The sequence below is a fragment of the Amphibalanus amphitrite genome, unplaced genomic scaffold, assembly GCF_019059575.1.
Source record: "Amphibalanus amphitrite isolate SeventyFive unplaced genomic scaffold, NRLGWU_Aamphi_draft 000042F_arrow, whole genome shotgun sequence".
NCBI lineage: Eukaryota > Metazoa > Arthropoda > Thecostraca > Balanomorpha > Balanidae > Amphibalanus > Amphibalanus amphitrite.
The window spans coordinates 868154-881952 of record NW_024881538.1 but is presented as its reverse complement, the minus strand read 5'-3'; the positions used below and the strand labels follow the sequence as shown (position 1 = coordinate 881952).

Genomic DNA, 13799 nt, shown 5'->3' with positions numbered 1-13799 from the left:
TGCAATCATCGTCTGACTCCATCTCGATCAAACGCAGCATCCGGTTTCTACAGGGGCGTTTGACTGACCGGACACACAATAACCAAAAACAAAATCAAAGCTTCATGCACACATATGACATAAGTAAGAAACGGATGAAAAAGGCACAACCACGGCACAACTCTGCGCGGCAAACAACGGACAATGTCCCACGCAAGATCCCGCGTTTCTTCAGCGGCCTTGAACGGAATGAAAACATTACATTTCTTTTTTGGAGCTATTTGATGACGTCAAAAAATACAATACCCGTTTTAATGGTCAAAATCGAGACAATTACTCACAAAAATGTTTCCCTTTAAGCATTACAAATAAATACTTTTAAATATTTAAATGACATTGTTTTTCAAACAAATCAATATTATTTGCTTACTTAAACGTCATATACAATGCTGAGATCACTACGGGGCTGTCTTAGAGTGTAGCTGCACTGGCAACCTTTAGGCTAGACTCCTGGGGTCATTATACCAGAACAACATGATTCTACCAGCCAGTAGTTCATTTTTCTACTAGATTGGTGCTACGCTCAGCATTTAGGTGCCAGATTCAGAAAAAAAGAGTAAGGCGTACCGATGAATAGGTGCCAGAAACAGCTAATTAAGGTCATTTTCCGTGATTGGTGCTGGTATCCACCAAATAGGTGCTGAGGACCAATTTTGGGGCGAGTCAGCTTTTAGGTGCCAGAAATAGCTTTTCTGGGACGCAATTAAATGGCGTCCGTTGGAGACTATGTCAAGTTTGTTTTTCAATATAGTTCTACAGAAAAAGTGTTAGGTATAGCTATTCTACACAAACGGTTATCAATCAAAGCCACTCAGTTGAGGCATGAATGCCTTTCAACCTGCAAAGACATATTTTAGGTTGTGTAACTTCAAGAACTCTCATTACTAGCGTTTAGCTTTCAGGCGAACTCCTGAGCATCACAGTGTGTGGTATCACTGAATTGAGGTCGAGAAGCTCATACACATGCCTTTAGGTACCGTTTTGTGGAAAAAAGCGTTGGCCAGCTCATTTGGCAGCCTCTGTTTTGGCTTTATCTCTTATCTTCTTATATAAAGTTCCGAATAAAATAAATTGTTATTTGTTTCCTCAATTTTAAAAGAGGAATGAGTTACCTTCCAGCAAGTTTTTTTTTGAATACCTAATTAGGTAACTTATTATTTTGTTCATTGATGATTTTACCAAGAAAAGAAAAAGCGCGACCTTGAGGAGCGCCTACCTATAACCGAACGATCTTCAGTAGCTGGGGAGGGCTCGTTTATTGGCACGAGAATTCGTCATAGAAAAGCAAACGGCAGCGATTTCGCAGGTATGCGATTCTTTCCAAGGAAACATAAAGTTTTTCTCAGCTATTTATTTTGAAAAGGGTCGTTTGTTTGGTATCATACTATGGTGTACATATACGTTAAAATAATCATGGCGGTCATAACTATAACAGACAAGGTCAGTTTGCATTCGCGCTTAGCATCATAGTGTAGTGTTTTCAGACAGCAGTTGACCTTATTTTCAGCAGGAAAAAATACACTGGACCGTTTTTCTAATAAATAGCAAGGTAATAGAATATCCATTGCTTATTCGCAACTCTTTATCAACAACCATTAGTGTTATTTTGCATTTTTGCCGTTATTTTCTGACATTCAGGTAATTTTCGTTTTGCAATGTGTGAATATGAAGGAATGATGGACATCATCGAAAGCGCAAAAGCGAGCACTTATTTTATCAAGACTAAACGCTAACAAGCCGCTACGAAGTTAGTCTTCGCAGCGTTTCTCAAACACCTTTCCCACAAATGAAGCTTGACTGATCGTGGGAATGGATAAAGACAAATTAAAACTCTCGGTAAGTTTTTGAGCAATACTCGTGTTTAAAATATACATTTTGAGGGGGAGGGTCGAGAAAAATATCTGACAAAAAAACTATTCGAGAAAAACTATGCTGAATTACTTCTTGTAAGGAAAGTTCCTTTATGTTGATAACGATGCAAATCAAACGTTAATATGTCGAGAAGATGTTTACTCACATTTCATCAAATTATATAACAGATTGAAGGAGCACGCTGTCCATATCTGCCACTGATACGACTGTCACTATATAGTTCAATACATCTAACAATGTCGGCCCCGAGCAGGGCCGGAAACGGCGGGCCTCCGTTGGGACGGAGCGTCAACACTCTCCGTCCATTGGTCGGGCCTCAGTTGGCGCCGAGCGTCAACACTCTCCATCAATTGGTCGAGCCTCAGTCGGCGCGGAGCGTCAACACACGCCGTCTATTGGGCGGGCCTCGGTCGGAACGGAGCGTCCACGTTCTCCATCCTTCGAGGGGAGCACCGTCATTGAGGCGGTGACGGTGCGGCCTCCGACGCCAGACCGCGGAGATGACGGCCCGCCCCTCGACCTCCCCGCCAGCGACGCCAACGCGGTAGGTCGCTCTGACGTTGAGTTTCGTCATATTCCTTCAATAAGCAGTAGATTATCAGTTGAAAAAATGCCACCTTCAGCGTCACAGACTTCCTCGATTAACTGTACCTTTGTGAATTTGTAGAACATGATTCTGTTCAATTGTGTCGTTTGCGTGCCGCCTTTTTGCAAGAACGTGAATCGATGCATGAATGTCTTAAATATAGGAGCATGTTCGCAATTTACATTTCAGACAGAAAGTTCGTCAAATGCACAGGACAAAATGCGAAGGAACGCAGTGCTTGGTCAAACTAATACGGGTCCCGAGCCGTGGACGATGGTGAGTATCTTTCTTCCTGCATCAGTTATCTTACACTAATCGGTCATCCTCTCAACGTTTTACATCTTGCTTTCATCAGCATCATTTGGGGGTGCAATGTCTATTGGCAATGCTGTCACTGACACGACGAGCAAGCAAAAATGCTGAATTCATCGCAGCATTTTCATTATTTATTTGTTTAAAATAACATTTGATAATATTTGACGGCAAATCCCACGTCAGCATATTTCTACCGGACACTTCAATAATGTTCCTAAGATATGATAACTTGTGCAGAACATCTTGGTGCACAACAAGTTGAACGCTGTTATGTCAAGCATCAATTAATATCAAAGATATTTCAACACGGCAAAAGTTGCGACAGCTCTCAAACTCCTTGGGAGCTTAGCAAACGTTTAGGTCATTTCATTGTTGACATTACTGTATAGGTACTGCTATCGTTTTGCTCCTTTCCTAAAACAATAATGGCCGAATGAATGCATTAATCAACCTTGCATACACCCAACAATGATATCTAATTTGATAACCTTTATCAAAGTCTATCACTAAAGGCAATGAAAAAATGAGCATCGCTGTCGTTTGATCCATCAACCTAAAAAGCACATATTCTGCCTCGGTCTGCGCGATGCCTATTTTAACACTGCTCTCAGGTATAACAAATACCTTTGTATGTTCTGAATAACAATATTTTAACTGGTATTTAGGTGTCATAATAGTTTTTTTGCCGCCATTAATCTTAGCGTGTAGTGCATGCCTAATTTTCGGCACACTTATTTCAGCTGGACTACGTAAAGCGCAGGAGCATCGGCATGCCCAATCGCATCAATCTGGACGCCGAGCGAGCTTCTATAGTGAGCGTTTACCACGGAAACGCTCGCGATAAACCGGTGAGCTATTCGGTAATTGTCTTTTTTATGAGCCCACTGACAAAGAAAAGTAATTTATGGTGAGGCATAACTGATTTTAGGGTAATCTATCGTTGTTCATGCATGCGTTCTTGTTCTGAATCACTTTAAAAATACAACACTTCTTAGCACGAAGCCGCGAAGCCCACACACAAGTTTAACTCCTCGAATGTCGCGTATGTTTCCATTGTTACTGTGTGGAACTTAAAGCAACTTTTAACAATAACATTTAAAAGCTGTTGGTGGATGCACAGTAAACCTTTGCTCCCTTCCCAGCATCGCCCGATCCAGCTGGATGTCGACCCTGGCTTCGCGTCCACCTATCGCCAATCGATAGTTCATTATGTCAGCTCCAAGTTTTCCCAAGACGAGAAGTTGAACGTTGAAAGAGTAAGTGAAATAGAGGTTGATTGATTAACATTTCTTAAGAATGCATATAATTTTCCAAGCCCCAACCTAAAATGTTTTCCTTTAGCAATGGGAATATTTTTTTATTTATTTGCACTGAGCATGTAGCTTGTGGGCTGATGCGCATACAAGCATGGCAAATAATCCCGACTAAGGCGGAACATTACGCATGCTTTCAGCCTCTATTGATGCTTTCTATGGGTGCATTATAAAATATTGAACATGCTAATTGTTTTTCTACCGTCGTTTTTATGGTCCGTTCCCAGGAGGTCTCCAGCAAGACGTCGGTGATTGACGCCATCCTGGGCACCCGCTGGAGCCTGCGGCAGCAGGGGACCGATCAGGACTCTCCAGATGAGAACGAGGAGGAGCAGAGCCAGCGGTGCCAGCCCCGTTCGGTGCTCTTCTACCCCCACCACGCCTTCGGAGTGATCCTCAGCCAGCTGAAAAGGCACCCCAGAGCCGTCCGTTTGCTCATCTTCGTGCTCTGGGTGGCGTACGTCACCTACGCAGTGGTGTACAACTTCTACATCATGAAGGCCGACTACGACTGGTGTCACGCGGGCGGTCTCATCTCGTGGACAAGTGTCGTCATTTTTCTGTATCTGGTCACGTCCAAAGTGATAATTCCGTACGCCCACCGCATTCACAGTCTTCAGGCCGAGCTGCAGAATCGTGCACTTGCATTCCTGAAGGATCTGTTCAGTCGCAGGCAAGTGTTACTTTGTAAGGACTCAATAGCACGGATGAGGCACCCAGATATGACACCTTCATGCACTATAGTTAGAAATTAGAACACTGGTGGGCGCAGCCAGGAAAGCGTTGCGAAATGCTATCCCCACGATTGAGGCATGAATTTTAACCCGCGACCTGGTGGGGGGGGGGGGGGGCTATTTTTTGCCCCCCCCCCCTCCAGACTTTTCGATATATCTCCAGAACTGCTGCGCCGATCGTCACCAAATTTTCAGTACCCTCCCGGACATCAATTTTACACATTGTGACCAAAATTTTTTCCAAAAGCTATGATAGGTTGGCCGGAAATGACGTCAGAATGACGTCATGTTCTGCCGTTTTCGACCCAAAAAAGGGTTTCGCGGGAAGAGCTGTCAGGCCTATAGCTTTGCAAATACAGAAAAATGTTTGGACATAAAAGCTGTAGAATAGACAGGGCTACAAAACTGCTATCTCGGATTTTTGATTTTTTTTATTTTGACCCCCAAAAATCAAAAAATAGATTTTTGGGATATAATAGTCAAAAAATCCAAAAAGTTTTTTTGAATTTCGCAAAAACCGGAATATATGTGATAGTCCTTACCGCCTTCCATCCACATACCAAATTTTAGATTGATACCTCTTTTTTTGGCGAAGTTATAGCGAAAAAACTGTTCAAAATTGATGACGTCAAATTTTCAAACTCAATTTTTAGCAATTCTAGACCTCGTAGTGCAAAACAAAGACCACCATTAGACTCCCCGCGACGAGCTGCATCGAATCGATACCCATTTTATGCAAAAATATCAACTTTGAAATTTGACCTTTTTTGACCTGACCTTGACCTGACCTCCACCAGAAAGTGACCTAAACCGTACCTGATGGTCTTATAACCAACACCATTGGGTTGGAAATGAAAAACTGGCCATAAAACATGCATCGCACAACCTTAGTAAAGTTGGGTTCATGTGGTGACCCTTGGTGACCTTTGGTGACCTGACCTGTGACCTGACGTGGTATGACCAGTGACCTCTAATAGCAACATATGTACTAGACAACTGACGTCTTATCGCTGATTTTCGACAAAATGCGCTTTACTCGGTGTTATAGCGCTTTCCCTAGAAGCCCCGTGAACGGTGAAACATTTTATCTTTGACCTGACCTGTGACGTCATCGGTGACCCCGAGGTCAATAAAATTTGGTTTCCCTCGACAAATTTGACAGGGCTATCGAACGCCGTTTGAATTTTGCGGATCCGTCCAGTAGTTTCGGAGATACGAGGGGGGGCAAAAAATAGCCCCCCCCCCCCCACCAGGTCGCGTTATAAACAGACCCCACCAGGGCGCGGGTTAACGTATGTGGCGGTGCAACGAAAAACGTATCATTAGCCGTACATTTCTGCAACGCCTCCGCCCACTCAGCCCCAGCTGGGACTCCCAGTGAGCTGAAATAGCAGCTACATGTCATTTACATCAACTACCCCGTGTTAATCCACATACCTATAGTTACCAAACACCACACGAATAATGATAATGGTGACATTGTGCAATGGTCACCTGCTGCTTGTCAAATGCCAGACATTTGAGCCCAGGAAGGCGTCGACCAATAAGCACAGCCCGTAGTGTAATTCGCTATAATCACAAACCATTTCAGGACTTTTCGGCCCTCGTAATTTCCTCCTGATGGGAATGGTTTGCATAATGTAGGAATAGTTCCATTGTAGGCCATGCAAAGTAGGTCCCGAAGGGAACCATGCCAGGCTACGCGAGCCATTCGTCTCTGGAGTCTTATCTTGACCAGTAGTTTCTCGATCACTCCGAAAAGCGTCATTTTTCCATAGTTGTCAGGAGCTTCTCATTACCCAGGAAAGGCACCCTCTAATTTATAAATGCACCCGGAACAACGAATTCAAAATAGTTCTAAAGCTAAGCGTACTTATTCGGTTCGATGTCACCTTCCGATGCCCCACCCAAAGTTTTTGCCAAATAAATTTCACGGTCACAAGGTGAGATTGTGACCGTGAAACAAGGTGGGTGAGGTACCGCAAGGTGAGTGAGGTACCGCACTTGGTGAGATTGGGCCCAGGGCCCAATCAGGGCCTGTAGCATCATACTATGAGAATTTCATGAGAATTTCAGAGAGTTGACCCACACCACGCCTGTTTTAGGTATGTTCGGATCATCGCTGGTGCCCTGATTGCTGTCATCATTGTCCTGGTTACCAGAATTGGACACATGATCCCGACGACGAAACAGCTGACGGCCGTCTGCGGCTACTGCGTCATCATACTCGTGACGTATCTGCTGTCGGTGGAGCCAGAGGAGGTAGGTCGCTGGCACTTTGTATGTATGTATGTATGTATGTATGTATTGCTTATCTTTGGAGAAACCACACAGGCACTTACACTCCAGCGTCAAGCACAATCAAAGTAAGTTAAAATATGAAGCGAGCAGATCATTGTAAGAGGTCACACAGCCACACTGACATACCTATCGGGATCATTTGGACGCCAAACAACTGCGTATGCTTCGCCTGAACTTGGCCGCCCTCGACTGCCTCACATCCGGTGGCAGGCGGTTCCAAGTCGCAATGGCTCGGTGAGGGAACGACATTTTTGTGCACTGCAGACGACACCTAGGGATTTGTAGCATAGTATCATCAGCGGTGGAGCGCGTCGGTCTCAGCGATACCTGTGACCGAGTCTCAACGAGTGCCCTCAGCTGCCGAGATGCGTCCCTCTGCCGCATTACATGATAGATTCGCTGCACATCGCGCAGATCGATCATCGCGTCGAACGTAGGCCAGCCTAGCTCCAATCGGGCTTCCGTGACGCGGTCAAATTTACGGAGCCCTGTGACAGTTCTGACTGCGAAATTTAACACCTTCTCGATCCGTTTCCTGAGAGTCTTTGATTTGGGGGCCCAAACAGGAAGACAGTACATGAGTGTGGGGAACACCAGCGCCTGAATCAACATTTTGGTTGTCTCCCGAGGTAAATTCAATTTCCGAATAGAAACAATAGCACCACTACACTTCTGTGCCACTGAGCTTACCTGTTTTTCCCAGTTTAAGTGACAGTCGAAATGGACACCTAAGATCTTGATGCTTTCTGAGTGCTGAAGTGACACACCATCAAAGTTCACAACTAAATCTGATACGCTTGCGGTGTTTGCTGGGGTTCCAGCCAGCAGGAACTCGGTCTTGGTGGGGTTTACTTTGAGCCCGTTACATCGAAACCACCGAGACAGTTGAACTAAGTCGGACTCTATGTGACGTTTGAGCTGCGTCACATTATCAGGTCCAGCACAATGCACTAGCTGGCTGTCGTCCGCATAACTAGATAGCCAGCCGAACTGAATATGGCCCACAAGGTCATTCATGAACAGGTTGAACATGGTGGGACCCAAAGTTCCGCCTTGGACCACACCAAACGGCACCCCCTCGATGCTGGTTCCCCCCTTCACGGTCTGGGTCCGATTCGCGAAATAGCTCCCCAGCCAATGGGTCGATATCCCATACCATCCTAGCTTGGACATCAGTGCACCACGCTGGACACAATCAAACGCACTTTTGTGCCGGCCCTTTTATTGACGGTTTGCCGCTATCACTATGCAACAGTCATTTTGTTCCTGAGTAACGAACGATTTTTTTGGACTCATTGGGTCCCATTATAACCGAAATGGGCATTTGTTTTGATCTGAAAATGCTTTTCCGGTTTTCAGAGACGATTTTCGATTTTTGGCCCTGAAATTCGGTTTTTAGCCCACTGTGTCCGGTGTAATTGAGTAATCGACTCGCGGTAACTTTCATCGCCCTTCCTATGCCACAAGCTTTCGAATGATATCCGGTTTTGCATATTTGCGTGTAAAAATAACGTCATAAATCTATGTTAAAGTAAGAAAATATTGAAATTTTGTAAAAATTTGACATTTTTTTCGATTTCATTTCAAAATAGAGAACAAACTAAAGGCCCTATCCAAATTCTGAGCCCAGTTCCTTGAAGAGCATTCAATTTCCGTTCGGAAGGTACTATTTTAGTGCATTTTATCGGTTTACTGTGGCGTCCAGATTGAGTCACTTGAAAAACGGGCCCCCAACAGATCAAGATTCTGAGCGACAGGACTGCTCAAAAGTAAGTTCCTGCGTGTGACCCGAGGTCACAAGGGGTCAACAAAATGACCTCAGTTAACCCCTCGTTGATCCTATGGCGTTCACATACGTTATCAGGTTAATGCTATGTGATATGACTTAGGATATGTGTTTAGGTTAACTCAATCTGGACGCCACAGGAATCCGATAAAATGCACTAAAAAGGTACCTTCCGAACGGAAATTGAATGCTCTTCAAGGAACTGGGCTCAGAATTTGGATGGGGCCTTTAGTTTTTCCTCTATTTTGAAATGAAATCGAAAAAAATGTCAAATTTTTACAAAATTTCAACATTTTCTTAATTTAACATAGATTTATGACGTTATTTTTGCACGCAAATATGCAAAACCAGATATCATTCGAAAGCTTGTGGCATAGGAAAGGCGATGAAAGTTACCGCGAGTCGATTACTCAATTACATCGGACACGGTGGGCCAAAAACCGAATTTCGGGGCCAAAAATCGAAAATCGTCTCTGAAAACCGGAAAAGCATTTTCAGATCAAAACGTTTTTGTATTTCACATTACCACAGGGTACATTTCGATGACACACTAGACACTACCACTCATATGCCGTTAGTGCTTTGGTTTTGCACCAAATATTTCGCCCCATGGAACCTCGAAGTCGCTTGGGGCTAGCTTTCTCCCATTCTCGATGAGCTGGCCAAATACGCTGGATTTTGATCAAAACTAATGCCCATTTCGGTTATAATAGGACCCAATGAATAAGAAAAATTCGGTCGCTTTCCAGGAACAGAAAATTTTTCATTTTTTGTTGCATAGTGTTATGACAACCCTATCGGTTCAGTTGGTTTCAAAGAAATTAAAACCGCGAACCGTTGCTCTTCAATCATGCTCCATCATACTCCATACTCGATTCCATTAATTTTTATTCGAAACCTTTCTCTGGAAAAGCTGGGTCAGATCCCTTTCGGTTCCTACTCTGTAGTTGACTGACACCGTTTCCCTGCTTCACGCCGACAGATTCGGTGGCCAATGGTGATCAAGAATCTGCTGCTGCAGCTAATCGTCGTTTACCTCATGATGGTTTGGGCGCTGGGGCGCGTCGTCCTGGAATGCATGGCCAGCAAAATTGACTTCTTGTTTGGGTTCAGCAAGAAAGCTGCCTGGGTTCTGTTTTCCCAGAAACTGCCACATATGCTCTCGATAGAGGTGAGAACAGAGAGAGAGAGAGAGAGAGAGAGAGAGAGAGAGAGAGAGAGAGAGAGAGAGAGAGAGAGAGAGAGAGAGAGAGAGGGAGAGAGAGAGAGAGAGAGAGAGAGAGAGAGAGAGAGAGAGAGAGAGAGAGAGAGAGAGAGAGAGAGAGAGAGAGAGAGAGAAAGGGAGAGAGGGAGGGAGGAGGCGTGGGAGGGACGGAGGGACGGAGGGAAAGGAAGCAGACATATAAGGGGAGAGCCACATGCATAATGGGAATAAATGAGAAAACGACTCGATCAAGTTCGACGATCAGTAATCTTAGCAATGGAATAAACTAAAATCTAAATGACACGTCTATCTTCAAACACTTCTACCCATCCCAGGATTGAAGCAGAGTGTCTGAGCTGACTGAATGCTCCTGTTTCGCAGCTGCTGAGTTCACTGACGCTCACCGGCTCGATCATGCATCTGCTCTACTACACGGGAGTTCTGCAGGGGTTCCTCCACAAGACGGGCCTTGTCTTGGAACTCATCACGGGCACAACCACGGTGGAAGCCATCTCGGGTGCGCTCTGCACCCTTTTCGGTGGGGTAAGCTGTATCTAGGTACGCATACATATGTGCTCGCAAGTCGGCAACAGTGCACCTTTTTCTACTGTAGCCGAAAGATTGACACCAACGATACCGTTCAAACCTCATTCTTATCATGCCACAATTGGCGAAATGATTTATCTGATAGCAAAATATTCAACACAAAGCTGGAAGAACATGTGCCGAAGTAAAACTACAAAATAAGCCTTATCTTCAGAAGGCGATCGTCCAAAAATCAATCAGGCATATAATCAATAAGGACATGTTCGACGATTTTTGTATGATCAGTCATTCCACCGACGAATTTTCCCAAACAAAACCCACGCTTCTTCATCATACCAGCACATCTAGTCTCTTCATCTTGAAACAGTTGCAGCAGCATTACGGCGAATTACCAAATGCATTTTATTTGTTTTAAGATCGAGACGGCTGTGATTCTGGAGCCGTATATCGTGCTTCTGACGATGTCTGAGCTGCACACTTTTATCACCGCCGGCATTGCCTCGATGACCGGTAAGACAATAAGACGCCTGTAACACGCAACTATAATTTATCCCTTCATAGTCATCCTAATGATGCCTTCAGGAATGATGCTCAAAATAAGAAGGTCTGTTCATAATTTGGTACTGTTCAAAAGTGTCAAGCAGTCGCAATTCAGGTGAACTTCACAAGAGTTGCTCGGGATTCTCGAGCGACCACTTCTGAACCTTTTGGAAACTAGCTTGTTCCATTTCAGGCGTCGCCCTGGCAATGTATATGGACATGGGCGTGGATAGAGTGACGCTGATGACAGTGAATTTCGCCACCTTCAACGGCGTGCTGGCGGTGTCAAAAATCATGTACCCCGAGACGGACACATCGGTCACCACGTACCGGGACCTGAAGTTCATGGACAGGTGAGATGGGTGACCAGTGACCACTGACCAGATTTGTGAATCAATGTTGACCAAAGACCTTCATGTCAGAAGATAAATGGTGTTATTTCGAAGGCGGAAGCTAGCGACTGTTCAAATCGTGCCTCAGGAATAATGCAGGCTTGCAATTGGGATGAACAAAACAAAAGGTGATTTATCATAGATCAGTGCACGTAAAGAAAGCATGCATTTGAAGGCAGGAAAATCAACAGACATTCATCACGACATACCCCCTCAGTAAGGACTACCTAATCGTAAATGACGTCTCGCTTTGGCTATGTAAATACCATATTTCCCTGGTGTCTCAGGGACGAGTACAACATGATTGACGCCGGGGTTCGCGGAGCGATCGCCGTGCTGCGACTGCTGGCGCAGCTAGTGGCTGTCCTCATCGCCTTCATCGCGCTGGTCAACATGGGCAACGACTTCATCGAGTGGCTGCTGGAGAACGTCGGCATCCCCGGCATGGACCTCGTGGTCAGTGAGGGTGGTGCTCGGGGAAAACTGGGGAAAATTGGGGCATGGACCTGGTGGTCAGTGAGGGTGGTGCTCGGGGTCCGGGGAACACTGGGGAAAACCGGGGCACTGACCTAGTGGTCAGTGAGGGCGGTGCTCGGGGAAAACTGGGGCATGGACCTGGTGGTCAGTGCAAACGGTTCTCGGGGAAAACTTGGGGACAGACCTCGTGGTAAGCAGGGACGATCCCGCTGCATATCGGGCTTTCGGAGTCGGGTGCAATCCATGTAACGTTTTTGACATTGGCTATTTGTGTGTCAGATGCTAATGATTGAATTAAACCCGTGGACCATTCTTCAATCGCGACTTTCGCTACCGCATAAGCATTCCAGCCACTTCATGTTTCAGGGCATTTTGTCTGTTGTGCTGCGTCCTCTTATTTTCTTGATGGGTATCGACTGGAAATCAACAGGGCGCATCGCAAGATTCTTTGCCACGAAAACCGTTCTAAATGAAAATTTCGGCTACCAAGCATTTCTCAAGGATAGCAAACTGCATCCAATGAAGGTGAGAGCGGACTCTAATTCCGGCGAGAAGTGAGACACATCTAACGGGAGGGCAGCGTGTAATTTTTAGGGGGTGTGGTCCCATTGTCCCCAATGCCCGGCCACAAGCTTCTCAAAACAAACTAGCCTTGAACACCGTTGAATTATGTCGATCGATTTCCATTCGACGTCAAACATTCAATAAACAAGTTTAATGGTGGCTACCTATAAAAGAAGACCATGGTTTCGTGACCTTCATCCACCAACGGTAGTTCGATACATCATATTTGTTTTATAGTTTGAATAATTCGAAAAATGACATTTGAAGCCACGCCAGATCACTGGACCAATTCAACAAACACGGATATTTTCCGTGACCCATGTGCAATGTTACACCACGTTCGACAGAAGCGGGAGCGTGCCGTCACCGTGGCGTTGCTGTACGGCTTCAGTAACCTGGCGCACGTCGGAGCCACGGTGGCCTATCTGACGGCACTGGCACCGGAGCGGCGTCACGACATCAGCAGCACGGTGCCGCGCGCGCTGCTCACCGCAGTGCTCACCAACCTGCTCACCGCCGCGCTCGTCGGTGAGTGAGAGCTCGGTGTCCTCTTACCTGAGCTGCGGGAGCGCTTGGACCATGAGATGAGACCATTATGGTTCATGAAGGAGTGCTAATAGCTAGCTTGGACAGCATGTCAGCTGAAAACATGCAAGATATAGGTATAGCCATCTTTCAGCCTGTTCCGGAGCATGTTGGGCGTCCTCAGAACAAATTTTTGAAGGATGGTACCATCTTACTAGGCGTCTGTCAGCTGTCATAGCAATGCATAACTGATTCCTGAAAATTGTTGTTTGTTGTTCAGGTGCGTTGGTGTTTACACATACCCATCCGACGGAGTCGGGCCAGGGTGCGTTCAACGCGACCAATCCTCTGGGTAACGCGACCACGCCGTACAACGTATCCAGCCAAGACTTCTTCAAAGGGATGAACGGAAGCATCGCAATGTTTCATCACTGATAAAATGCTGTGTATTTTTGTGAATGACGTGCATCCATTGACCGTTATACTCGTGAAATGTGTGACAACTCCTGTAATATATTTATCATCCATTGTGGGTACAGTTCATATATTTACCTGTTATAGGGAGACAAACTGTAGCTTAGTTGCTTCACATTCACATTAACGAC

General features: G+C 45.4%; 1 protein-coding gene across 7 annotated transcripts; it reads left to right on the top strand.

The window, feature by feature from the left end:
- The first annotated feature begins 1037 nt into the window (after positions 1 to 1037).
- Positions 1038 to 13722, top strand: LOC122376437 (sodium/nucleoside cotransporter 2-like). 7 transcript variants are annotated; one of them, XM_043356341.1, is made up of 16 exons: positions 1038 to 1345; positions 1711 to 1875; positions 2165 to 2455; positions 2687 to 2773; positions 3553 to 3660; positions 3955 to 4068; positions 4353 to 4798; positions 6965 to 7121; positions 9929 to 10117; positions 10532 to 10693; positions 11113 to 11206; positions 11430 to 11589; positions 11916 to 12084; positions 12472 to 12630; positions 13017 to 13197; positions 13475 to 13722. In XM_043356341.1, the coding sequence occupies exons 2-16, from the start codon at positions 1849 to 1851 to the stop codon at positions 13627 to 13629; spliced, it is 2499 nt and encodes an 832-aa protein (XP_043212276.1). In that variant the 5' UTR covers positions 1038 to 1345; positions 1711 to 1848; the 3' UTR covers positions 13630 to 13722. The 7 variants fall into 7 exon arrangements, with proteins under 7 accessions (XP_043212276.1, XP_043212285.1, XP_043212269.1 ...); XM_043356334.1 differs by having other exon boundaries at positions 1326 to 1479; XM_043356309.1 differs by having other exon boundaries at positions 1331 to 1588.
- The last annotated feature ends 77 nt before the right edge of the window (positions 13723 to 13799 follow it).